This window comes from Lissotriton vulgaris, chromosome 8, assembly GCF_964263255.1.
Source record: "Lissotriton vulgaris chromosome 8, aLisVul1.2, whole genome shotgun sequence".
NCBI classification, from domain to species: domain Eukaryota; kingdom Metazoa; phylum Chordata; class Amphibia; order Caudata; family Salamandridae; genus Lissotriton; species Lissotriton vulgaris.
This window is the reverse complement of record NC_141696.1, coordinates 859,451,349-859,479,211: the sequence shown is the minus strand read 5'-3', so window position 1 is coordinate 859,479,211 and position 27,863 is coordinate 859,451,349. Positions and strand designations below refer to the sequence as shown.

Here is a 27,863-nt window from a genome sequence, read left to right as displayed (position 1 = left end):
AAACAGGTGAGTGCCATCAAAGGGCATGTCCATGAGTGAGCTCTGGACGTCCGGGAGAAGCCAGTAGATCTCAAACAGGTGTGGAGACAAAGTGCCACAGTCGTGGAAATTGCCCTACCGAGGGTGTCCGCGGTGTCTAAGCCACAACGAATGGCGAACCTAGCCGCATCCTTACCCTATGCCACAGCCTGAGACAGCTCAGCCTGGACCTCCTCCGGGCACTGAGGTAACACCTGAGCAACGGTATCCCATACTGCATGGGAGTAGCGACCCAACAGACCACAGCCCTAGGCTGGCCGAAGAGAACAACCGCTTGCCGAACTGCTCCAGCTTCTTAGAGTCCTTATCCAGCGGAGCCGAGGGAAAGGCACTCTGGGACGCCGAAGCTTGAATGACTAGACTCTCGGGCGTAGGGTGAGTGGTCAGAAGGGCAGGGTCACCCGGCACCGGGTGATGACGCCTGGCGATGTTCTCATCCACAGAAGCCCCTGTGGCTGGCTGCGACCAAGTGCCCAACAAGACGTCAGTGAGGGCGTCATTAAAGGGCAATAGTGGCTCGGATGAAGTGGAAACCGACTGGAGCACCTCAGTGAGGAGATTAGTCTTCAGGGCCACTGTGGGGAGATCAAGGTTAAGGACCTCAGCTGCCCGACGGAGCACCACCGTATATCAGGCACCTTCATCCATAGTAGGTGGGGGAGAGGCAAACCCCGGATCAGAGGAGATGTCAAGGCCACCGGTTTCCTCCAAGTCATCCGCCCAATCCTGCTTAGAATCACACTGACGAGGAAGAGGGACCTCGGACCCCTCCCAGTCGTCCTCTACCTCCGCCGTATGTGGCACAGGCCGCGGGGCAGGGCCCGGGGAAGGAACAAACGGCGCCCAGAAAGGTGCCGGGAACAGCGCTGTGTCCCAACTCGGATCCCAGGTGGGGACAAAACCGTCCGGGAACGGGGCAGAGGCGGAACCAATGGCATCCCCTGCGGCGGTGCAGACGGAGCCAAGGGTGGCGCTGGGGCCGGAGCCGGCAGCGTGGGACCTCTTGGCGCTGTGGCCGGAGCCAACGGCGCAGGATCCTGTGGCGCCGGGGATGGATCCGCCGGATGAGTTGACGTACCAGCAGGATCCTGAGGCCTAAACAGGCGGTCCATACAGCAAGAAATTCTTGCACCTGTGCGGGAGTCGCCAACAAACCCGGGTAAGGTGGGTAGGCCGCGGGACTCCCAAGCTCTCAAGGAGCAGTAGGGGCGGAGCCCCTGACCCTCTCGTCCGGGGACGTCGGAGAGCGACAACGCTTCTTCGACTTCTTTTTGTGTCGTCTCTTACACGAATCCAAGGGTGAAGACTTCGATCCCGAGGAGCAGTGACGGTGGTCCCGCGAGCGTTCTCGGGAACAGCCCCTGGTTCTCAAACGGCACTGGGACGAGTACCGAACTTCAAGCAACTTCTGGCACTGCTCCCTCAAGGCCTTCGGGCCATGGCCTGACAGGACCAGGAGTCGTGGTCGCGCTCCAGGCAGTAGAGACAGATGTCGTGGGGGTCCGCCACCGACATATTGCGACGACAGGCCCCGCAGGACTTAAAACCAGGCATCCCGACTTGCACCAGAGAAGACCAACTAGAAACAAAAGTCCCAAAAAGTTAGTCAAAAAGTGACTAAGGTACGTGCTCTAACAGGATCTGCACTTACTGGCGCGGAAAAAGAAAGAACTGACGTCAGCGCGCATGTGTGGCGCCCAAGTAGTCTCTGTGACGTCATCTCGGCGCATACGACGCCAGAGACGGACGCGGAGCCGCACGACGCCACCTACTACCGCGCAGAGGTACTGGTAGCAAAGCTTTCTGGATCCAGTCTGACGCCTGGGGATATTCTAAGGTAAGGAATCTATCACTAATGTGTCTCTTTCAGATGCCTGATTTTAGGGTAATGACTGCCCATGATGAGGCTCTGGAGAATATCAAAGGCCTATAATTCGGTTTGTACTGCAATTCCCTCTAAGCTGCACATAAATAAACAAGCAAAAGAAATGCACACAGAACTGGTTTAATTATGCTTGTGCAGCTGTACACAAACATTTACAATTAGCACTCTAAAGAAAACCAAGTATAATGGATGAAATAAACTAAATGAATTGGTAGAAGGGCATATAAAGAAATCATAAAATAAAAGGAAAGCCGAGATTAGAGCTAAAGCCTAGGAGGATTTAGAGAAGGCCGGAAACTTAAAGGACACAGCAGCATTTTGGAAAGTTGTTAACCATTCCAATTTTTCATGCTATCAAAAACCTGAACTTGAATCCCTCATTCTAGTTTAGACAAGGGTCGATCATTCTGTCAATATTTTTGACCCTGTCAAATATAAACTCAAGTCCCCCAGTATTGTGGAATCATCCTGTAATCAGGGGGCCCTATTATCACTGATTAGGTCCATACGTGTAAAGGATACCTTTCAGGCAATCAAGGAAATCCCTCAGGAAAAGCCGTAGGCCCAAATGGAGGTCCTATGACATTTATAAAGAAAATAGTCCTCTTTGGGCCTATGTGCTAACCAATGTAATAGGAGCTGCTATAATAGGGTATTTAGTGCCCTGATGGAAGGAGGCTGTGATGGTCCTGATTTTATAAAAAGGAAACCGGAATCTGCACAGCTGTTACTGGCCAATCTCCGTTTTAGATATCTTGTTTACAATTTTAGGGAGAATCTTAGTTTCCAAAATGGAAACTTCATGGAGGAGAAGCAGACTTTATCTAGGGTACTTTTCGGCTTAAAACAACCGGTGTAAGCACAGTAGCACACCTAATCCTAGGAAAGTTTATGAAGGCTTGGGAGGATCTGTTTATTTAGCTTTTATTGGAACTCTTGTGACTTTGACTTAGTTAATCGATCCAAACTCTGGGCCATTTTGGTGAAGTATTTTGTTTTTTTTATAGCTTTTATTGACTTGCTCCTCCGAATGCATCATAATACCGCACCAAGAACTAGAAATGGAATAGGGGAACTCTCCTCTAGAATAAGGTTGACATTGAAAGTTCCTCTGGGGTTTGTGCTGACCCCATTGCTTTTTCTGTTCTATATAAATGGGTTAGATAAGCATCCATGTCACACTGGTAAAATACATCACAACTGGGGAACATATCACAACCGTGGAACAATTAAGTCCTGGTTTTGTTATATGCTTATGATGCATTTCTAATTTCAAAAACTAAAGCCTACAAAAACAAGGAACTTCCAACTGAGTGGGATTGAGCTAGCCAAGGTACAAAATGTTACATACTTTGGCATCCCCCTGGTCTCTCTTATGAACTGGGAATCTCTACTTAAAACTAGGGCGTTTCAACTTTCAGTTAGTTCAGTTCAAAGTTTATTTGGACCAATTAGTCCCTAAACACATAAAACATCCATATATACAATCCTGTATAAAACTGTTTAAAATGGATGTATATATCTAGTAAAACCTGATGTAAAATTCAGACTCACAAAATTCATTATTTGTTCCATCTTTTTGTGCAAAATGCCATTTATCGTATAAATATCTAAAAAAAGACATCTTTGCTTTTAAGGACTTTTTAAAAAAAACTTTGAGCATAAACTTCCCAACAGTATATGCTATGTCCAAAATGCGCACTTCGATCAAAAGATCTCCAGCTTGCGAACGTTTTTTGATATCTTACTTTACAAAAATTGAGTGTAGGAACATTTTCATTGCATCCAGGACCTTCCAGCAGTCCAATAATATGTGCAAGATGTTGCATGTAGTACCCAGATTACAGGTACACTTCCCTTCAGAATCAATCATAGTTCTTTTTACCCCGAAGTTAACATTCCTTAGTAATTCCTTTCTAATCCAATGACTGGGGAGCACATCTATATATGGGAACTGTTCTTCATTTTGCCATGAGTTAACCATAAAACATACAGATTTTTTACTCGGACGAATTTTTTGTCAGGACCTCGAGAGATTTCGCTCCCTAATGACCAGAGTTCCCTCTTATCGGCCTAAATTATTAATTTCTGTGGGCACAACTTGACCCTCATGTCTCTACATGCCTTAGTTATTGTTTCCCTCGTCCCCTTTGCCCACTTCAGTTCCCTTTGCAATATCTCATTTCTACAGCACTGATATTTTATACTCCTCGCTGCAACCCAGGCACTGCCATAATCTCAATAGCGCAATATGTGCCATCATATCCCATGATACCATTCTAGCCTCCAATCTTAACGCCCGGATCATTGAAGATCTGGGTAATGATCGTACGTTTTTCAAGACTTTCTCTTCAAAATCCCACCCATTTTTGCCACTTAAATATAACAATTCTGCTCCGTATTGGAACTGAGGTGGTATCATAGCTGTGCAACTTTTTAGGCCAGGTCTATCAGACATTTCTCCACAATCTTTGTTAATTTTTTTCAAACCGCTAATGGAAGCAAGGGCCCTTACTCTCAATGCATCCAGATAAATATGCCATTTTAGCTTTTTCTCAACCACACCCCTAGATACTTCTATTCGTTTACCTTTTTCAACTTTGCGGAGCCCAGGACCCAACTAAACCGTGTTGTTTTTTTTACCTAAGTTGAAAACCTTAGTTTTTTCCATGTTTACAACAAGTTTTTTAAGGCTGCAATATCCATTAAACATATTCAGCTTTCTTTGCAAACCTATCTCGGTTTGGTCCATTATTACGAGATTGTCTGCATAAAGTTAACATGTAATGTGTTTTCCATCCAGCTTTGGGCTAGAACTCCACGCAGCGCCCAACACTGACGAATTTTCAATTTCACATAGATCCAAAGAATCTATTTCAACTTTACAAGAAAGCTGGGCCAAAAACCAGTGAAGGTGGTTATTAAAATTTACAAAAGTAAGTGTGTGCCATAGGGAGCTATGCGGCAGTGGACTGGGGGTATAAAGCAGCCAAAGGGTGGAAAATAAGTTTCTATGTAGGCTACTGGCAAAATCTACTCAGTCTTTTATGAGTCACTCTGAAACAGGGCTGGATTTTATGACAAAACACATTTTTAAGCCCTTTGTTGCTATGGCTAAGGATCTGGGATTTACCAGACGCAATCTTCACCAGGGAGATTCTATCAGATTTTCTTGCATTGGATAATGTCTTGGCTATTCTCTGGTTCGCATATGTAAAATCGTTTTTTAATAGCGTGGGTACTCCAGAGTTCTTTGGCCGTGTGCTCATCTGTCATACTGTTATTTCATTTTGAATACTCCCTGATTCTAAGGAAGACATATGGATTCTAGTCTGAATGTATTATTTTGCTGCTTTTGATATTGTTGTATGAAAATAGAATACATTTACCACTTTTAGCACTTTATTTTAATGTATGTTTTTCTTTTTACTTTATCTGTGCTTTTATGGATATTGAAAGCCGAATACAGAACGACGATGAACGAAAACCTTGTTAGACTAATAATCTGGTCAAGAAAAGCTGATTTCCCAGGACATAACTCAGAGGCTGTATTATGAAAAGTGCCCCGGGGGCACAATTGGCATGTGCACCCACTTTCTGCGCCAGGAGAACTTTGGTATTAACCCCTTCACCGCTGGCGGGATTCTCCCGCGGTGCTGGGGGGAGCGTACAGCGCCCCCATGCTCATGACGAGGTCAGCTCGTCTTGAGCCACGGCGCTCCGGTGCTCATGACGAGCTGAGCTCGTCATGACCGCGCCCGTTCCAATGGAACGTTCAGCACAACAGGAGAATCAGCCCAGCGTGCGAGCGTTCCACGGAACGGGCGCGTTCATGACGAGCTCCGCTCGTCATGAGCACCAGAGCGCCGTAGCTCATGACGAGCTGAGCTCGTCATAAGCGTCCAAGAGGTTATAGAAGGGTCTGGAAACCCTTTCACGACCCCTTCTGCCATGCAGATAGTACTAGTGCTATCCTAAGGATGAGTTTCTCTCATCTGCATGTGGTGTGACTATGCAAATGAGGGGATCACTTTACCTCTGCGTCTGTGCTTTACTAAGGGTGCAGAGGTAAAGAGGCTGTCAGGAGGCACACTGACTGTGTGTCAGAGGAGATGGTGCACAGTCAGTGCACCCCCAGAAGTAACCCCTCGGGGTGGGTGGAGAGAGAGAAGGGGTTTCCATGGACCCCTGCAGAGGGATCTCTGTCCCAATTTACAGTTCCGGGCAGGTGCCGCCTGCATTTAGAAAGCTGGATTAACTGCTTCAAACAGACGGTCCACCTTTCACTAATGTGCTGTCCAAAGGGCAGCACGATTTCATGTCTGCCCCTGGAGGCAGCACCTTATCAACAATAGGGAACATTGTCCCTGTTTACACCCAGCAAAGGTGCGCCATGAAGCAAACAAACTGTGCGCCCATATCGTTATACAGCTCTTTGGTAAAGCAGATTTTAGACCTTTGGCTTACCTGATACAGCGGATTATTCTGCTGTCGATCTACTCCTCCAGCATCCTATCTGCCTCCAGTGTTGATTCCACGACATGTTTGTAATGAAAATAATCTACCAAACTGAGCAGAGCTACAAAATACCCCAATATTCTGAATTTGTATTTTTAGTTGAAGAACATGGTGAAAGAAGGTTAACTCTCTGACTGTGTAAAAGGTTGTGCACATCGCATGTTAATAGGAGCTCAAATTCCCCTTTAGTTCCCCTTGATTTTGATATGCACTTCTCTCTACAAGGCTGGGCAAGCAATGTATGATATGCTGGGGGTTCTAGTTATAGAAATAAAAACATCAACTCATTTAATTTAGATTCAATTTGCAGAGTACTTTCAGTATGTATAAGGAGTGTAGAATAATTCGACCCTCCTTAAATAAGAGATTATATATGATCGGTCTTCTGAAAGGGCATTGCTACTCCACGCTGCTGCTGACTGCCACAGTAAATGGTACCTTGCACAATAGGAGCTTTAAATTACATTTTATCATTTGTACACAAGTGGCACCATCACTCTGGATAATATCATGCTGAACTCCAAGCTGAGACAATCGTTTTCTTGAACCCTTCCACAAAGGCATGGACCTGTGGGATCTTAAATAGAAAAATAGTTCTTGCGCTCCTCCTAGTCACTGTTAGATCATAACTATGTGGTACACCTGCATGCTCAAAGCAGTAAACATGATAAAGTGTGAGATCTTGAGAGTGGAGATCTCCAACAATGTCAACATGAATCAACTGGACTTCAATTAACAGCTTTTCCAGGGAGGTTATCTTCTGGTTTCCCACCATATCTTAATGCACTTGTGAAATGCTAGAGTTAAAGTTCGCCGTCTCACGGGCAAAGCAAGAAACTGAGTCTCATAGTGCGGAATTCTGCTCAACGGTATTCATTGCTGACTGACGCATCACATTTGGGCTGTTTTCTGAATGGTAGCCTTAAGAAGCTGCTAGGTCATATAGCAGAAAGGGACACGATGGAGGCATGGCTTTGTCAAACAGAGCTTGTACTAAACTCGTTCCATTTGGAATCTGGATACATTTCATCCAGGGTATAGTCATGAATCCTAAACGTTATTAATTTCACAGACACATCTGACACCCCGAATCATATTTGTCATGTGTGCTGCATATTATTTTGTCCCTTGTCACCCTCTGCATATGCATGAGGTGAACTGTGTCTCTATGCTAAGCTGCACATACCTCACACGGTGCATACGTTCAGCAGCTATCCGTACTGAATGCTCTTCAAAGTTGAGATAGTTCTGCGGCTAGGTAGATGTCCGCTACAGATTTGGTTTAAAACAATAAATCTGTTTTTTATGGCATCAAATACATAAAATTTCAGTTCAACAATCTGAAGGGCTACGTAGGACGAAGAAAGACTTTGTGAGTTTTAATGGCAACAGAGTAAAATAGTTAAGACCAGTACTTAATTTGAGTCAACTTACAGGTGTTTGGCATGGCACTTAATTCTCAACACAAACATTTATGACAGAGCACCACCAGTCATGTTCATCAGATCCAGTACTTTCACAATCTCCTAAAACTCGAGCAACGATCAGGTGCTAACTTCTTTTGTGGTCCTCTTTGTACTAAGCCTGGCAGACTGGGGTTATTATCCTTCTGTTCTAGACAAAGCCAAAGATTTTCGAAATTGGACTAGTCAATCAGTGAGTCTTTGGTGTCACTTGAGGCAGAACTAGAACACAGTGGACTATGTTACAAAATAAGTAGCAGGTTTATGCAGCCTGTGCCCGAAGAAGAAAAGAACACCATAACACGGACTCAAACTTTGGTATGGAGCCTACTTTGATGCCCAGTTTCAGGCTGCATGAAAACATATTTTCAGTGGTCAATTAATGCAGGTTGGTTACAACCATCTGAAACTTCAACTGTAACAAAAATAAAGGACAAAGGAAGGAGAGGGCTGGCATCAACTTCCAGTAGTGTATTCAAATCAAAGGCATCCCTTCCAGATGATCTCCCATAGTTCTTTCCCGAATGTTTTGTCATAGCCTAAACCATAGATAATCTACAAAATCTACAATGCAAAACGTATGACACTTGAGCAGAGAGAAAGACATCTGCGTAAGTATAGTTTCTTTGGACACCATTGGTTTGAGAAAATCATACGTTATTGACAGTTTACATTAAGACCTCATTTTGACCTTATTTTGAACCAGTGTCTAAAATGAGTTAAGCTAATACTGCCAGAAAATAAACAAACCCCCAGTTCCTGCTTGCATCTCAATTCAGGGGGCGACATTCCACTAGCACTACTGAAGGCTACAATGGCTAATAGACTGCAACATGAAAGGTACTGTTTCTGATGCACATTGTGGAGGATGCGATTTCAAAAGTGTCATATCATTGATAAGCAGTTTGATGAGAACAAATCAGTGTCCAGTTTTTATTACAATGGTGTGCACACCCACTTACCTAAAGGTCTGCACCTGAACAGGCTCCTTCTGATTTTGCCCACGCAGCTGATATACCTCTTTGGATGCTTTCTTAAGCATTTTTTCAGCTGCATGTTCTTGACATTGTTCGAGTTTGGTCTGCCTTGTCTAATGAGAAAAAGGATTACAAACATAGTTAACTGTGCACCAAATCTAATTTTCTAATCATCCGGAATGTTTTCTCTTCTTACTCGCTTGTGGGACTAAAACTCCAACACTAAAATCCAAAACATATCAACAGAAGAAGATGAGGATAAAAACTTGAATGGCGTAGTAAACTTCTACCACAAAAAGATCTTGCACAAACAAGAAATTAATATTGTGGACATGCAAAAAAAGGCAGAGTACAGATGCAACCGAGAGAAACATGCAGGAGGTGGCTACAGTGGGAGAAAGGACTGAGATTATGGGGGATGTCATAGCCAAGGAAACAAAATAGAAATGGGTGAATGCAGAAGTCAGACAGTGGTGGAACAGGACAGAGACAAGCTAGAAGGAAGATACCCTCAAGAAGAACAGTCATTGGCAAGTCTAGTTCTTGTCTAGGTGACCTATCGGTTTCCCCAATAAGTTATGCTGATGCTGCTCAGCATATGGAATAAGCAAAATGCTTACACTGTGCAGCATGGTTAAAAAATAAATAAGAGCTGCACTGACACAGCCATAATACTGGCATGTATGTGTGATGACGTATTGGGTGCCCGTGTAACTACGCATACATCAAGCATTGCCAGCATCAGGACAAGGGCGCTATTTTCTTAGATTTGTTTCATCTACCAACCTAAAATGAGGGGCACAACATGAGACAATATGAATTTCACCTGCTTTCAAAAACTCACATCATCTGCTATAACGGCTGAAGAAATACAAGCCCTCAATATCTAACCTAAAACACGTTTACATACATATCAACCAAAGGGAGAAACATGACAGTAATCCTCTTCAAAAGACCACTCCTTTTCCCCTTTACCGAAATGCTTTAATATACTTGCTATGTTTTTTTAACAAAATATTTAGTTTTGCAATAATTGTTGTACAGTGATATAAGGATTTACTGTTGCTAAAAAGTGAAAGGAAGACATACCAAAAAGCTACTAAAACTATACAAAAAACAATTCTGTATCAATATTTTTTGTAACTCAGACATGACATTCTTGGAGGAGCAGGGAGTGGTGTTTTTGCTTGTTATGGAGGAGGCATCAAGGGATGTTAATTTGCCTGACTGGTTTAAGGAGGAAGCAAAAGGTGTTTTTGATGGTGCAATCGGGGGGGGGGGGGGGGGGGGGGGAATATCTAGGAAACAAGCACGGTAGACAAAGGGATGGGATGGTTATTTTCAAACAGCAATAACAAAAATCACCAATGCATATGTTGTACAGAAGTTACTCCTAAGACTAAACGACGATTCTGGCATATGGCCATAATCTGAGTTTGTCTGTTCAGCACGTGTTACAGAGCGTTGATGTCTCTGCTGTGCTTTGGAACCCATAATCTTCTGTACTTTTTCAGATAGTTAGCCACTTTTTCTTGCTGTAATCTCTGGTCTTGCTCAGTTACTCTGCTTTTGTTATGCCCACACCCTCTGTCCAAGGAAATAAGAGTGTGCCATCATTACTCTATTTTCTGTCAAACTATACCTGCTGCGATGAACCCTATAAGAGATGATATTTTGAATGGAAGCATCCAAAGGATCAATATTGTTTCTATTAGAATATATAGCAAGTTGTTTCCATTTAGCTGCATAACAAGCTCTTGTAGTAGGCCTTCTGGCCTCTTTTATGATGTTCATACAGTCTGGTGGAAGATTCAGATAACCAAACTCCATGACTTCAGGAACAGATCGCTAAGCTGAGTTCTTCAGGGTTTGGATGTCTTATTTCTCCATGGGTCTGTGTGAGGAGACTGGATGTGAGATGCAGCTTTTGACGTGGAACTATTGTTAGCTCCAACAGGGCTGTGAACCAAGGATGATGGGCCCATGTGGAACCTACTAGGATTAGTGTGAGGGATGTTTGCCTGAGCTTCTGGGCCACTAGTGGAATGAGTGGGAGAGGCGGAAAAGCGTAGGCAAATATCCCTGACAAGTTCATTGCCTTTGGAGAATGGGTGTAGAGACCTGGAGGCGAAGTTTGGGCATTTTGCGTTTTCGTCTGTGGCGAAGAGATCTATTTGGGGGAACCATAATGTTCAAGTATGATAGGAGAACTTGAGGGTGAAGTTCTCACTCGTGGATTTGTTGTTCTTGCCTGCTGGGAAGGTCGGCAATTTAATTTTTTACTCCTGGAAGGTGTTCTGCTAGGAGATGCATTTTGTGGTGTATGGCTTGTGCTAGTAGTTACAGTTGGAGTGTCCCCCCTGCCCCTGTTTTTGTATGTAGTACATGGCTGGCATGTTGTAGGTGCGGACTAAGACAGCTTTGCGTACAAGGTGAATTTGAAAGGCTTTAAGCGCGGCAGTTGCTCTGAGCTTCCTCACCACTCTCGTGCCTAAGGACCCGTCACTCATCTCCCCGGAACTGCCCGCCTTAAGATCAAAATGGAGGATTATATTGCTGCACTCCTTGTTGACAATGGATCCGGTATGTGCAAGGCCAGCTTCGCTGGAGATGATGCTCCACGTGCTGTCTTTCCATCCATCGTGGGGCGCCCAAGACATCAGGGTGTGACGGTTGGCATGGGCCACGAAGACAGCTACATTGGTGATGAAGCTCAGAGCAAGCGTGGTATCCAGACCCTGAAGTACCCAATTGAACACAGTATTGTCACAAACTAGGATGATATGGAAAAGATCTGGCATCACACCTTCTACAACGAGCTCTGTGTTGCCCCAGAGGAACATCCTGTACTTCTAAATGAAGCTCCACTCAACCCAAGGCCAACATAGAAAAGATGACACAGATCATGTTTGAGACCTTCAACACTCCAGCCATGTATGTGGCTATCCAGTCTGTGCTGTCCCTGTATGCCTCTGGCCGTACCACTGGTATTGTGATGGATTCAGGTGATGGTGCACCCAGACTGTGCCCATCTATGAAGGTTATGCCCTGCCTCATGCTATTCTGCGGCTTGAGTTGGCTGGTCGTGACCTGGCAGACTACCTCATGAAGATCCTGACCGAAAGAGGCTACAGCTTCACAACTACAGCCAAAAGAGAAATTGTGCGTGACATCAAGGAGAAGCTCTGCTATGTTGCCCTGGACTTTGAGCAGGAAATGGCCACTGCTGCGTCTTCATCTTCCCTGGAAAAGAGTTATGAATTGCCTGATGGTCAGGTGATTACCATTGGCAATGAGAGGTTCAGGTGCCCGGAGGCTCTCTTCCAGCCGTCCTTCCTTGGTATCGAATCATGTGGTATTCATGAAACCACATACAACTATCATTAAGTGTGAAGTTGATATCCGAAAAGACTTGTATGCCAACACAGTGTTGTCTAGTGGTACCACAATGTACCCCCATATTGCAGACAGAATGCAGAAGGAAATCACAGCTGTAGCACCAAGCACAATGAAAATTAAGATCATTGCCCCATCTGAGCGCAAGTACTCTGCCTGGATTGGTGGCTCCATCCTGGCCTCCCTGTCCACCTTCCATCAGATGTGGATCAGCAAGCAGAAGTACAATGAATCTGGGCCTTTAATTGTCCACCATAAATGCTTCTAAATGACTGTAGCTCAATACAGCTTGAGAAGTATAACTTTGCAAAAAGAACCAAGACGAGGCATGGCTTTTTTACTTTGTTTTTAGCGCTTGACTCAGGATTGAAAACTGGAACAAAGGAGGATGGCAGTATTGTGGAGCAAACATTCCCATGTTCTACAATGCATGGAGGCCTTGATTGTACCGGTCATTCCAAATTATTCAAATGCATTGTTACAGGACGTTACTTGTCTCTGTGAAGGCTGCCCAGTACAATGGGGCTTCTACGGAAATCATATATTGGTGATAGTATTGCTTGTATGTGAAGTTATGTTACCCAACAAGTCTTTTGTATCTTTTGCCTTATAACACTTGGTCCGTATCTTCAATTTTGTTCCTCTAGTCCTTATGGACAATCCCCAATTAGCTGTTTGAAGGTTTTCAAACTTTCTTCTGACATCAGTAAGATGTGGTGCCATTATGTGGGGAGGGAGGGCTTACCTGTACACTTAATTGAAGACATTCAAATAAAGTGCACATTTTAAAGGTAAAAAAGAAAGGCTCTGAGCACTAGAAATACTGCTAGCAGCTCTAGGTGATTTATGTGGAGATGTATTTGCTTTTGACTCCACAAGCCTTGAATTGTGTGATCCTGCAGATGAGCTCCCCAATCAGTGAGCAACGCGTCTGCTGTTAGCACTGTCTGTGAAACAGGGTTGATGAAGGGCCGCTCTTTGGACAGATTTTGTGGGTTCAACACTGCAGAGAGCGATGGGTGTGGCCGTTTACCAACACTAGATTGGTTAATTGACCCTGGGACTGGTTCCACTGACTCGCTAAGCATTGTTGAAGGGGAAGCATGCGAAGCCTTGCATGAGGAACAATCATGATGCAAGACGCCATCATTCCCAGCAGTTGCATGAACACTTGAGCTGGTAGTGAGTATTTGGGTTGAAACTGAGCGATTAGAGCCTGAACATTGTGAACTCTGGCTGCATTGGGACAAGCTAGCGATTTTTGAGTATCTAAAGTGGCTCCCGGATACATTTGTGTGTTGGAGGTTGAACATGAGAATTTAACACATTTACTGTAAATCCCAGTCGATGCAGTAACTGGAGTGTTATTTGTATGTGCTGGAGACACTTTGGGTAAGTGATGCCTTTGATGAACCAGTTGTCCATGTACGGGAAGACATGAATGTTTTGTCTTCGTGGGTGAGCAAGGACTACTGCTAGGCATATGGTGAATACTCTGGGAGCAGTGGTGACTCCAAATGGAAGCACTTTGAACTGGTAATTTTCCCCCGCTATCACAAATCTGAGATATTTGCGATGAGTGGGAAGTATAGGAATATAGAAATATGCGTCCTTTAAGTCTAGAGTAGACAAAGTCACCTTGCTGTAGAAGCGAGAGCACTTGTTGAAGTGCCACCTAGTGAAAATGATCTGATTGTATGTAATGATTTGGTTCTCTGAGGTCTAGTATGGGTCTGAGAGAGCTGTCCTTTTTGGGTTTTAGAAAGTATAGGGTATAGGGAGTACACGCCCGACCCTTGATATTGTAGCGGTACAGGCTCTATGGCTCCCTTTATTAGAAGAGATGGAACCTCTTTTTTGAGGAGGTGTAGATGCTATGGTGACATTTTGTGTGAACGTGGAGAAATGTTTGGAGGATTGTTGGTAAGCTCCAGGCAATAACCAGAGTGGATAATTCCTAGCACCCATTTGTCTGTAGTTATTGAGTGCCAGACAGGGAGGAATTGAGAAAGACGTCTCACGAAAGGTGTTGAAGGATTGGGGGGGAAGCGGAGGCAAGTCACTGTTTGTTTGGTGAGGGGGAGGTATGTGATGTGAAACCTTTACCCCGACCCTTCCAGTTGTCGCCTTCTGTACCATCCTCTAAAGAAACCAGTGTCTGATGAGATACTTTTTGACCTTTCCATGATAGAAGGAGCGAAGAAGGGAAGGCCTATTAGACTGGGACTGTAGGGGTCCCATAGATTTTGCAATGTTTGTGTCCTTTTTCATTTCCTCTAAGGAAGGGTCTAAAACGGGACCAAAGAGATGCTGCTTGTCGAAAGGTGGGTTTAGAATGGAAGTTTGGACTTGGGTGTAAACCTGGAAATTCTTAACCTGAGCCGCCCTCTGTCCTCCTACTGCCTCGTGTTTTCCTGCCTTGATTCCTCCATTTCTGCCTTCGTTTTCTCATCTTCGTTCCCCGGACGACCCAGCCGCCGCTGAGCCGCCCTCTGTCCTCCTACTGCCTCGTGTTTTCCTGCCTTGATTCCTCCATTTCTGCCTTCGTTTTCTCATCTTCGTTCCCCGACGACCCAGCCGCCGCTGAGCCGCCCTCTGTGCTCCTTTCCCGCTGCTGCCTCCCTGTGGCTCCGCCCCCCTCCTGCCCATTCGCCGCCCCGCTCCCGCCACCCAGCTGCTCCTCCCTCCCGGCTCCTACTTATGACGCCCATGCATACGCGCAGCGGAGGCGTCGATTGTGCGCCGTAGGCGCGCCAAAGGCAAGCCAGTCTGCGCCCGTCCGCGCCTGGCTTGCGTCCAGCGCCAGAACCCCTAGCCCCCGCAGAGGCCATCCCATCCGCCGGACCTACGAAGCTGCAACACTCAACGCACTCAACACCGGCCGAACCCCCGGATGCTACCGAGCCACACCGAGACGCACCCACGGACCCTTCTGCTGCCGATCCTGCAACTTCTCCTGCATCCGGACCTGCACCGCACCCGGCAAGACGAACACCAGCAGTAACCACCTGAAGTGCATCCTGCTCAACACCCGCTCCGTCCACAGACACGCCGTGGAACTCTGGAACCTCCTCGACACCACATCTCCAGACGTCGCCTTCGTGACAGAAAGCTGGATGAACGCCTCCTCAACGCCCGACATCGCCATCACCATTCCGGACGGATACAAGATCACCCGGAGGGACCACGTCAACCAGACTGGAGGAGGCATCGCCATCGTCCACAAGAACACCATCCGCATCACGACCAACTCCGACGACACCCTCACGGCGGCCGAACACCTACACTTCCAGATCCACACCGACCCCAAGACCACCCTCAGAGGCACCCTCATCTACAGACCCCCAGGACCCCGCACACAATTCAGCGAAGAAATCGCGGACTTCATCAGCCCACACGCCCTCCCCTCCGCCGACTACATCCTCCTTGGGGACCTCAACTTCCACCTGGAGAACAACAACGACCGCAACACCACCACCCTGCTGGACAACCTCGCCAACCTCGGACTCAAGCAACTGGCCAACATCCCCCACCCACTACGCCGGCCATACGCTTGATCCAGTCTTCTCGTCCAGCAAGCACATCATCTTCAGCCACTCCACAGGACTTCACTGGACCGACCACAGCTGCGTCCACTTCAGCTTCAGAAGAACCATGACCCACCACCACCCGCAACACGTTCCTCACAGGAGCTGGAGCAAGATCACCGCCGAACAGCTCACCACCTCCCTCAGCCAGAACCCACCCGCCAGCACAACGGACCCCACCGAAGCAGCACGCAACTTCATGAAGTGGCTGTCCGACTGCGCTGACGACCTCGCGCCACTAAAGAACCCTACCAGCAGACCCAGAAGCAAGAAAGCCTCCTGGTTCACCGACGAACTCAAGGACTCCAAGAAAAACTGCTGCACCCTCGAGAAAGCCTGGCTCCTCTACCAGACCACAGACAACATGACCGCCCTCAAACACGCCACCCGCAAGCACCACCAACTTATCCGCACTACCAAGAAGAAATCTCTGAAGGAACAACTGGACAACAACACCCACGACAGCAAGGAACTCTTCAGCAAAGTCAAGGAGTTCTCCAACCCCAGCACCGGCTACAACGACATCACTCCTTGACAAGACCTCTGCGACTTTCTCATCTCGTTCTTCCACCGCAAGATCGCCGACATCCACAACAGTTCCGGCGCACCATCAACAAACCCAACCGTCGAACCAACGCCCTCCAGCGCCACCCTCCGCACCTGGACAACGGTGACCAACGAAGGCACAGCCCGCACGATGAACACCATCCACTCCGGATCTCCGACCGACCCCTGCCCCCACCACGTCCTCAACAAGGCCGACTCCATCATCGCACCCCAATTGCGAGACATCATCAACGCCTCCTTCAACACCGCCACCTTCCCGGAGAGCTGGAAGCAAGCCAAGCTCAGCGCCCTACTGAAGAAACCAACAGCGGACCCCACTGACCTCAAGAACTTTCGCCCCATCTCGCTCCTCCCGTTCCCTGCCAAAGTCATCGAGAAGACCGTCAACAGACAGCTTGCAGCTTTCCTCGAGACGAACGGATCCCTCGACCCTTCACAGTCTGGTTTTCGGCCCAACCACAGCACCGAGACCGCCCTCATTGCAGCCACCGACGACATCAGAACCCTGCTCGACAACGGGGAAACAGCGGCCCTCATCCTCCTGGACCTCTCTGCAGCGTTCGACACTGTCTACCACTGCACCCTAGTTCAACGCCTCCGCAACATCGGTATCCAAGAGAAGGCACTGGACTGGATCATCTCATTCCTCACCGGAAGAACACAGAGAGTCCGCCTCCCCCCGTTCCGATCCGAGGCCACCGAAGTCATCTGCGGCGTACCGCACGGATCATCACTCAGCCCCACCCTCTTCAACATCTACATGAGACCTCTTGCAGCCATCGCACGCCAGCACAACCTCAACATCATCTCCTACGCCGACGACACCCAACTGATCCTCTCCCTCACTAGAGACCCCGCCACCGCCAGAACGAGCCTACACGAATGGATGAAAGACGTCGCCGAATGGATGAACAACAGCCGCCTGAAACTGAACTCAGACAAGACGTAAGTCCTCGTCCTGGGACCATCGCCCTCCGCCTGGGACGACTCCTGGTGGCCCCCCGCCCTGGGCACCACCCCCAAGTCAACAGACCACGCACGCAACCTCAGCTTCATCCTGGACTCCTCCCGCTCGATTACCAGACAAGTCAACGCCATCTCCTTATGCTTCAACACCCTACGCATGCTCCGCAAGATCTTCCGATGGATCCCGACCGAAACCAGAAAGACGGTCACCCAGGCACTCGTCACCAGCCGTCTGGACTACGGAAACGCCCTCTACGCCGGAACCACAGCCAAGCTACAGAAAAGACTCCAACGCATTCAGAACGCCTCCGCCCGACTCATTCTGAACTTCCCCCGACGCAGCCACATCTCAGGCCACCTGAAGGACCTGCACTGGCTCGCCGTCAGCAAGAGGATCACGTTCAGGCTCCTCACCCACGCACACAAATCTCTCCACGACCTGGGCCCCAAGTACCTCAACGACCGCCTGACCTTCTACACGCCCACCCGCCAGCTACGTTCGACAAGCCTCGCCCTCGCCGCCGTTCCACGCATCCGAAGAGCCACTGCTGGTGGCAGATCCTTCTCCTACCTGGCGGCCAAGACATGGAACTCCCTCCCCATCCATCTTCGGCTGACCCAGGACCATCTCGCCTTCAGGAGACAACTCAAGACCTGCCTGTTCGAGCAATAGCAGACCCCTTCCCCCAAGCGCCTTGAGACCCTGCCGGGTGAGTAGTGCGCTATACAAGTGCTATGATTGATTGTCTTCTAAATAAAACACTTATTATTGGCCCTAGCTGCCGTGTTGGCGGCATCTAAAGCACACCTAATTGACGATTTAGAGATGAGAATCCCTTCTTGTATTAAGTTTAGAGCTTTGGATTTATGTTCATCTGGTAGAAATTGGAGCAATTGCTCTATATTGTCCCAGTGCGCTCTGTCGTACCTGGCCAGAAGGGCTTGGGTGTTAGCAATACGTTAGTGATTTGCTGCTTGGGGGCTACTCTATTCCCGGAGTCGTCTATTACTTTAAAGTCTATGTCTGGAGAGGGCATCTCCTGGTGTTTGTGAGTTAGCCCGTTTACAGGCATTAGAAACCACCAAAGAATCTAATTATAATTGGCCTTTAATGAAAGCTGGATCTGATAGTGTAGGTTTATATTTCTCATCTATTCTAGGGGTGAGAATGAGTGCATGAACCAAGTCTTTAAATAGGTCATCTGCCTGTCTCAACATACCTTTGAGCATGGGGAGTGTATAGCTTGATCATTGTGAAGTACTAAGTGTCTCAAAGAGAAAGCCCTCCTCTAGGGATTCCTAATGTATTTGAACTCCATGATATTCAGCAGCCCTATTTAATAGCTCTATATAGCCTACATTATCATGTAGTGGAGAAGGCTTTGTAGGATAAAGGTCAGGGTCATTATCTGTGGGTGAATCAGAATAAAAATCCATCCTGGGGTCTGCCGGCATAGTATCATCTCCGCCATCACAATCATCCTGACCATCAGGTGTTTGTGGTGAATTAGTAGGTGTTATCAGTAAATTTTTGTTTTGTGGGGAAGGAGATGATAGAGGAGGAGAAGAAGGGTTAGTACCAACATGTTTCCTTTTAAGAGGAATGTGATGAGTGTCCTCTGGCTCTGGTTTGCTTTTAAGTGGCAATTTGGTGGAAAATGTCAGGTTTTAGGGTTAATAAACTGTTCTTTTTGTTTTGGGTCTGGTTTGGAAGGTGGGACGTCGAATTTGGCTCCTGTTGCTGTAAAGGAGCATTTTGGTGCTACGATTTTCAGTGGCGGTGTTTTCGGTGCCGAAGCTTTCGATTTTTTAGAAGGAGCCGGCTCCAAGACTGGTTTCAGTTTCGAGGCTAAAGGTTTCGGCTCTGTGCCCAAGTGAGGCTGACTCGATCCTGAGCCGGAAGGCTTTTGTGTGTGTTTCAGTGCCGAGACGGAAGGCGGGGCGATGGAAACATTTTCTCGGTTCCGACCTTTGCCCAAAGGTGGAGGTGGGACTGTAGTCTTTTTCTTGGGCTGACTTGGACTTTTACGATACCAAAGGGGATGATGGACGGAGCGTTTGAGCAAATCAAACACTCACCCCCAGTCAACTGATCTGGGTTTAATTCATCATCATTCTTGAGCTCACTTAACCACCCCAGTTCAAACATGGCCATATGCAAATCAGTCTGTCCCTGTGCCTCATGGGAACAGTCCAGCCCGAACTGCCAAGCCAGGTTTTCCCTGGACCGGAAACGAGCACCCTGGGACCGGTTTCTGGCTAATCAGACGTCATCAGCCAGGCTAGCTTTAATCCAGTGGCAAAGTGAGCAAGGGACCCACGTCTGGGCATACCCTGCCAACTTAGGGCAAACAAAGCAATACCAAAGGGGATGATGGACGCAGGGAGGTTTGGTACTCACGATACGCTGACCTTGCGGAAACTCTTAGTCTATATCGGACCCGGATTCTGAGACAGAAACTATCTCCTTCTGTCATTCTTTTTTCTCTGCTCCTAATGCGCCGTAAGTCCCTTGTTAGGAATCTTCTCTGAAGAAGTCCGGATTGGAGCAGATGTTTTGACTTTGTATTTCATGATGTCAAGCCGGACGGTCACGGAGCACTATTTTCGATTGGAAAGTTCTACACGCGTCTCACTCCTATTCGTTGTGCTCTGGGGATAAGCACAAGTTGCATACTTCGAGTGAGTCGGTGCCCGGAAACTTTGCATGGCACCTAGGACTGAATTTAAATGTAGTCCAATCCATGGACTGCGAGGTGGACTGGTGTGGCTAGGCCCGACGGCCTTCCACAAATTTCCCGATCTAAAAGAGTTTTAAAAACCGATAAGATACGTGAAGAGTGGGATAAGGAGTTTGAACCTGGTAATCATCCCACTCCAACATCACGGACCTGTCATCGACTTCTTCTTCGTCTGAAGAATGATGTTCGTCCAGCTGATTGGACGATGCAGGTGGAGGAGATATTGGAGGCCTGAAGTCAGGTATAGGAGTCTCTACCACAAGAGTAGGAGGTAAAGAGCCTGTTGACTCCGATGGCGTAAAACGCCTGTAATAGTCATCCAGCATGCATTGAAGGTTGGTAAGCAATGCTATTGGCACCTGAGCTGAGGGGACATTTGTCACAGGCGATGTCACTTGCTCAGGCGAATGCTGATCTTCTTGGTCATCCTCCTGATACTTAATGTTTAATTTGGAAGGACTTGTCGCCGTTCCAAATGTTTCCTCAATGACAGAGTCCTCCTCACTGTCCTCAGAATCCAGTAACTTGTCTGGAACCTGTAGGGGTATTTTTTTGCGGTGAAATATGCAGAGGAGATAAAGGTTCTAAGGTAGAACCGCGTCTCTGAAGTAAAGACGCTTTTAGTGTCGACAGAAAAGCCGTAGATGGCGACCACACTTGTAAAGTGATACAGGAAGATAGCTGTGGCGTCGACGGGGACCCCACCAAAGGGCTCGTTGACCTGGGTTTGGGGGTAGACGACGACTAGGTCGTCGTCAACGGTAGAGTTATCGTCGTCGACAATGATGGCTCCGTCGACGATGGCGTCTTCGTCGGCGATGGTGTCTTCGTCAGCGATGGTGTCTTCGTCGACGGAGTGGTAGTCGTCGACGATGGTTTCTTCGTCGACGTAATAACAAGCGTCGACGATGTCGTAGACTGTAACGTCGACGGGATCTTCTTAAGTTTAGCCGTCTACAAGGCGCCGACGACGGCAGAAGATGAAGACTCTGCCGTCGACGAGATAGGTCTAACAGTAACATAGACCATCGTCTGCGATGAAGACGCTGTTGACATAATCAATTCAGGTTTAGGAGAGGAAAAAGTTGACGTGGACGTAGCATCGACGGAGATATGAGTCGACGACGGCATCGTCGAAGACAGGGTCTGTTTCAGACGTAAAGTCTTCTCAGAAGATATTTGAGGTAATTTCTTTGTAGATTTTCTCGGGCGAAGATGAACAAGTTTTCTTCTTAACCGGGGGAGTAGCCTTAGATGTGGAAGGCCTCTCAGACCCCTTAGTAGGTTGTTGCTTCCTCACACCCTTTGCCCCAGGAGAAGATAGAACCTCATCAGCAGCTCTCTTCCTAGAGGCTGAAGTAGACCCAGAGGCAATACTGCCTACCTCAGAAGCAGGATAGTCCGTATCCTTGAGCTTTTGTAGCCACAAAAGCAGGCGGCCCTCTCTGTCCCTGAGGGTCTTCTGAGGGAAGGTCCTAGGAATCTTGCAGTCCTTCACTTGATGTTCAGGATACAGGCAGTAGATGCACTTCTTGTGGGGATCTTCTTTAAACAGCCGGAGCTTACCACAAGAGTCACAAGGCCTGAATAAAGATTTCTTGGCAGAAGACCGCTTCAAAACTAGATTCCACAAGGAAAATAGAGAAGTACTGAGCAGAGCTCAGGGAGACTCCCTTCACACGACGTGCAGTAGAAAATCTGAGAGCCTGAGCCTCTGGGGAGAACCTTCTGGTGGGCGCTGTCGCCTGATTGGCTGCAGTTTGGTCTATACAAAATGACTAGGATAGTCATGAGTGTGGAAGTTTTTTCTCCTGTAGCTTGGGCTACTTTACTTCCTGGTTGGGAATTACTGGTTTTTACTATGTTATTATGGCATATTATTGCTTTTTAGGTCTCGCTACGACGAATGCGCTAAGCGCGTTGTCGCAGTGAGAACTATAGTCGGCGTCTCAGCCGAAAAACGACGTGGGGAGACAAGAGCTGGCCGTGTGCCCAGCATTCCCTATGGCGGCATCTGATTCCGACGCGCGCCTTTGGATCGGGCCGCGCGCGTGAGCTTCTACCGTAGACAGCTCACGTGACGTCGCGCGGCCCAATCCGAAGGCGCGCGCCGGAATCGGCTCTTGCAGTCCCGCCCCTTCTCGCCGGACCGGCACTCGCCCTGTACGTCTTGTTAGTTTTGTTATGTGCGCCTTGCTAAACTTTTTCAACCACACTGGCATGCCGCGTTTCAGCTGCAAGAGTGTCTGCCGCGTGCCTTTCTTATAGTGTGGCTCAACAAATAATTTTTTTAAATTATACTTTGTTATGCAGCGGCATGCCATGCTTGATCTTAATGGCGGCAGCTCGCATTTCTTTAGCTACACAATGTTTACTTTCTGTAACGGATGGAATCGTGCCACCTGAAGATGGCGGCTCTTCTCGGCAGGCTACTATATATGCGATTATGTAATTGCTCATAAGCTTGAAGGGTTTCATGGCGCTAATCAACACTTCCAGTGTATAAAAAATTTGTCGATGTTATATGCCCTGTTTTCCTGTCTACGATCACATAACTTCCTCTTTCGCCTCTATTGGTGAAACTTTGACTTCCTGTTGTATCAGCTTTGCATGTATTCTACAATCTTTTTTCATAGACTCAACATACAGCGACACTGCAAGGGCATCTGGGGCTTTACTGATCAAAATAAAAAAATCTTCTATCCTCCCCATCAAGCTTGACACGCTTGGACACTATCCTTTACTCCCATTTGATTCCTGCTTCAAACAAATAGCTACCCATGTTTCAGCCTGTCTTTTGTGCCCCTTTTGATGAACTTGTCAGAATTTGCACAATGGACCTTTGACCCCACCTCACTACCCCCTTCTCACCTATGCTGTACAAAACGCTGCCCAGCGACTGTGAAACAGATTATCCCATCCAGCCCTTGGCAAATGTTTTTCTGATTGGAGTTTTTTTCTAACAGGAGAGCCAAGAAAGGCGTGCAACTCTCATTGGGCTGGAATAGTTTTACCCCCCTTCCCAGTCATGGACTGGGGGATGCCGCAGGCCATATTTCTGAGTAAAGCATCTTGTTTGGGCCTTCATTATTCTCAAGCCCTTTTATATTTATATGTGCCCGCTTGCACTTAGAACATGTACTATTTACTTTTTAAATGAAAGGTGCGATCTGCTGCCAGATATTTGTAGCCTTTAAAGTCAAAGGGAAAAAAGCAGCCAATTTATAAGATTGCTTCTACCAACCAAGTGAATTGAACATATATATTTTAATTTATATTCTCTGCTATACACACCCTCACTCACCCTCACACCCTCACCCACACACCATCACCCTCACACCCCCTCACCCTCACACCCCCTCACCCTCACCCCCTCCAACTCCACCCTCACACCCCCTCATGCTCACCCCCTCCAACTCCACCCTCACACCCCCTCACCCTCGCCCCCTCCAACTCCACCCTCACACCCCCTCACCCTCACCCCCCTCCAACTCCACCCACCCTCCAACTCCACCCACCAACTCCACCCACCCTCCAACTCCACCCACCCTCCAACTCCACCCTCTATCACTGGGGGACACCACCACATCACTCAGGGACAACACCACATCACTCTGGGACACCACCACATCACTCGGGGACACCACCATATCACTCGGGGACACCACCATATCACTGGGCCCAACCACATCATCACTCAGCACCACAACAGCACTGTCCTTGCTTACTACCAACAAGCATTGCCATAGCCAATAGGACTCTCATTAGGAAAGTGTAAGCTATTGGCTTTGTGAATAACGATGCTATTAATTTATATATTTTCAAAGCCAACACATATTTAAAAATGTGTCATTTACAATACCAATAGCTCACACTTTCCTAATGCGAGACCTATTGCATTGCAAATGCTTGTTTATGTACCGTGGGACTCCCACTCCGACGACAGGGAATGATTCAGGCATGTGAATCTATGAAAGACACCCCTAATACTGGAGAATCGGGGTGGCACACTTTTGAAGGGCCGAATCATCTGCAGTTTCTTTAACTGCGACAAGCACCATTAAGATAATGAACGGAGGAAGGATCAATGAGACAGAAGCAAAAGAGCACAAATAGCCCGAACCTGTGAACGAAATGGTAACAGATCTCAGTCAATGGCTATGCAGGCCGCCGTAAGCAGGGACTTTGCCCCAACCTGTGAAACATGATCCTGAAGGTAAAGTCAGAGCAATCTATTTTGCAAATTGTACAAGGTAGCGCTATAGACGTTTGTGGGTAAGTTCTGCTACTCCCACCTCTAGACACTGACAGAGCAGCCATGATAGGTTCTACAGTTGTTAAAGCCATAGAACATTTGCAATTAGAAAGAACTGACTTCGGATAAAAGGTACAGGTCTAAAGTGTGATACAAAATAGGCTCAAACTTTGGTTGACTGCTGACAATCATAGCTTGTTCATGAACATTCAAAAGCTAAGGCTTCAAGGCAAGCTCAAGGTCACAGCTAATTAATCTCCTTGGTTTGTACTGCTTGCTTCGAAGCTACCTCTGCAAAGGGTTCATTCCCATCAGTAGGGGCTTGGTTCCCTCAGAGAGGAAGAAGAACTTCAGCCACAAATTCCCCAAGATGCCCATCAAAGCGTCACATCCCAGGCGGTAGAGTTAAAATGCCCCAGAAAAGAACTTAACAAAACACATACTGTTCTAAATAATTCAGGGACCTCAGAAAAATCTTCCCTGCTGATGCAATCCTCCAGAGAAGGATTTGCATTGACTTGGCACAGATAGCAACCCTGACAAAAAGCTTTGTTGATAGTTTCAAGAAACTTCATATCCTTTAGTGAAAGTGTAAAAGCAGAGGACAAAGCACTTTTGCTTTGGATAGGAGCTGCATCGATTGCCTACTCAACCTGCAAATTACAAAAAAGGGGACCCTAAGAGAACCACTTTAAAGACATTTACAAAGAACTGGCTAATAGGCTAATTTCTAGAAAAAGCATCTTCAGCATTTAGTGGAAATATTTCAGGGATTTCCAAAAAGACTTAGTCCAAGTACGAAATAAATATTTAAAAAATGGTAAGTTCATAACACCACAGAGGGAAAGGTAAGTAAAAGTGCTTCATAAATTTGTTTTAAAAAAATTAGATGACTATAAACAATGTATTGATGATCTAGTGTTCTCCTGATGTTACAGCACATTGTAAGAGGAGACACGGGCCTAGACTGGCAGAGAAAGAGGGGTAGTTGGTTTATTTCTCTTTATTTGTGGACGCTTTAAAAAAGTTTTTATCAGATTTAAACCATGGAGGAAACCACTGGGGTTAAACCTATGGACAATCCACATGAGCCTTTGCTACTCTTATGGCATTAGGAACTTGGGCCCTACCTTCCTCCTCAGAGAAATACATTGAGCCCCTTTATATACGAGTATGGCCCGGTACTGCAAAAAGAAATAGTGTCTTAAACATTACACAGGCATCTACGGGGAATGCTAATCTGCAAAAATAAATGTATGAGGAGGATTCTTTTATTTATTTTTGCAAAAAAGAATGTATTGGTGGAAGATCTCTTGAGGTACTTTTTCAGGAAACCTCAGTTGCCATGACTGAGCTACAGACTTATATGGTGGTGAAGTGAGAAAGGGAGACAAGAGAAAACAATTGCTGAAGTTGATGGATGCAACACAGGTTTTTACTGTCATGTCATAGGTAAAAATTACAAATGTAAACATTTTTGAAAAACAAAATCCTTATGTAGCTAAATGAAGATATATTTTTGTAGATAATATACATTCATGATCTTTGAATGTGCATCACCCATAATGTTGTAAGTTGATGGAATGGACATGGGTACACCAGGGAACTAAAATGTCAAATAACCAAGGCAGGTTTTTGCATGGCAAATGAATATCACGTACCTGCCTCTCTGCTTCCTTTAGCAGATTCCGGAAGCGTTCATCGCGAAGGACCCACTGGGGTAACTCAACCTGCCCTCTAAGTTGAACATCCTCCAGGCGTTGCTTTAGCTCCCTCAGAGCATTTATCTCCTCATTCAGCTGAGTCTGTTTTGTTCTGGATGCCTGGAGATCCAGCTCCAGGTCGAGAGATGTCCGCGTCATCAACTCTGCTAAGGAAGGTCTGCAGCAGGATGGCTGAATTCACGAAAAACAAACAGACCACACATTACATAAGAATGCATAAAATCGAAGGGGTATGATAAAAACATCTCTTGAGGAATAGTCACAGGTGTTGGTACTTGATTGAAAAGCAAGGTGTATACGTTCCGTAACCCAAAAAAGCCATACCATCAAGATGAACAAACGTCTTTATTGGTTAATAAATTGTAGCAAACCAATTAATCTTAAATGACGCATCCTCTATGAAAATAATAATTAGCGATAGACAGAAGCCAAATGAAACCTTTTAAAACAATTTAGGCATTCTTTCTCTGCTTCAGGTACCTTTTACTCCCAAGTCCATCTTACCCATTACGAGGGACAAAACCCAAGAGAACACATTGTGCAACAGTGGACACTAAAGAGAGAAGTAGCTTACACCTTCACAATACCATTGAATATCTAGCCAGTCTTCATTATTCTTGGAAAACTAAATTCCATTAAGATTGTTGACAAAGTCAAACTTGATAAGCAGAGCTTACCATCAGCAATGAAGTGAGTAATCTAGTGTTTTCAACAAGGTCCACTTGGGATGTGTTATCTATCAGTTTTCCAAAAGGTATGACTGTTTCTCAAAAGGAGGAGACAGTTTGGCATTAATATCCACTTCATAAGCACTGAAGTTCAGACTGGTAATGTGTACAGGTAAGTAACATAAAGCAATAGGAAGAAAGCAACTATGGCATGTACATATCACCAGGCTTTAATCATTGAAATATAATCATCTAGTATTTGATAGCCTTTGCATTTACTATACTTGCCAATAAAGAGAGAATCTGTCGCTTAATTCCCAGGACAAACATTGAGACCGTCCAGGCGCAAAACAATATTTCCAGGCTTAAAATATCACTTTGAGTGTAAAAGACATGAACAATCTGTTACTTAATATTTTACATAGATCAAAAACTGAGGCTCTGTCTGCAGTGGCTCTCGCATGCGGTTAAGAAATTCCAAAACTTACAGAAGCCCAAAAGATCTGGAAAGATGTTCTTTTTTTTGTTTTCCTTACAAAATTAAAGACATCAAAAACCTGTTAGATATTTGTTGCAAACAGAAACAGTTCAATATAAGCGAAATTATGTTAAAATTATTGGTAAAGCGCACGTATACCCTGAGGTGTCTTGGCATTGCTTCAAATTGCTGACCTGTGACAACTAATTAGTGTCCGATTGTAATTTCCTTAGTTGTTAAAAAGCCATTTTTCCTGAGTTTTCCTAAACGGCCAGAGATCAGAGATAGATGTCATGTGTGCTTGAATGGTATTCTACAGCCTAAAGGCATTTAATATAAAGCTTCTTCCGCTCCAAGAAGCAAGCTTGAGGTTGGGAACAAAGGTGTTATTGGCGCTGAGAGCGCGCAGTTGTCAAGGTGGGCAGTACCAATAGAAACTTTTTAACAGGTATTCCGGCCTGTGCCATGGAGTGCCTTATGGGTAATACATAATGCCTTGAAATTAATTCTCTGACTGACAGGCAGTCAGTGAAGCTTGCATAATGCTGGTCTAGCAGATTGAGATTTAGGAATTCCCAGAAGCAAACGTTCTGCCGTAT

At 46.4% G+C, this 27,863-nt stretch overlaps 1 protein-coding gene and 1 pseudogene across 1 annotated transcript in view; one reads left to right on the top strand and one right to left on the bottom strand.

Annotated features, from left to right (window-relative positions):
* The window catches only part of WWC3 (WWC family member 3), a 638,290-nt gene that overhangs the window by 7,144 nt on the left and 603,283 nt on the right, over positions 1 to 27,863 (bottom strand). The window contains exons 21-22 of the mRNA XM_086934786.1: positions 26,056 to 26,289; positions 8,868 to 8,995 (exon numbers count right to left, since the gene is read on the bottom strand). Coding sequence (XP_086790912.1) covers positions 8,868 to 8,995; positions 26,056 to 26,289 — 362 coding nt within the window. The remainder of the gene's footprint in view (positions 1 to 8,867; positions 8,996 to 26,055; positions 26,290 to 27,863) is intronic.
* On the top strand, positions 11,394 to 12,546 carry LOC147698116 (actin, cytoplasmic 1 pseudogene; annotated as a pseudogene).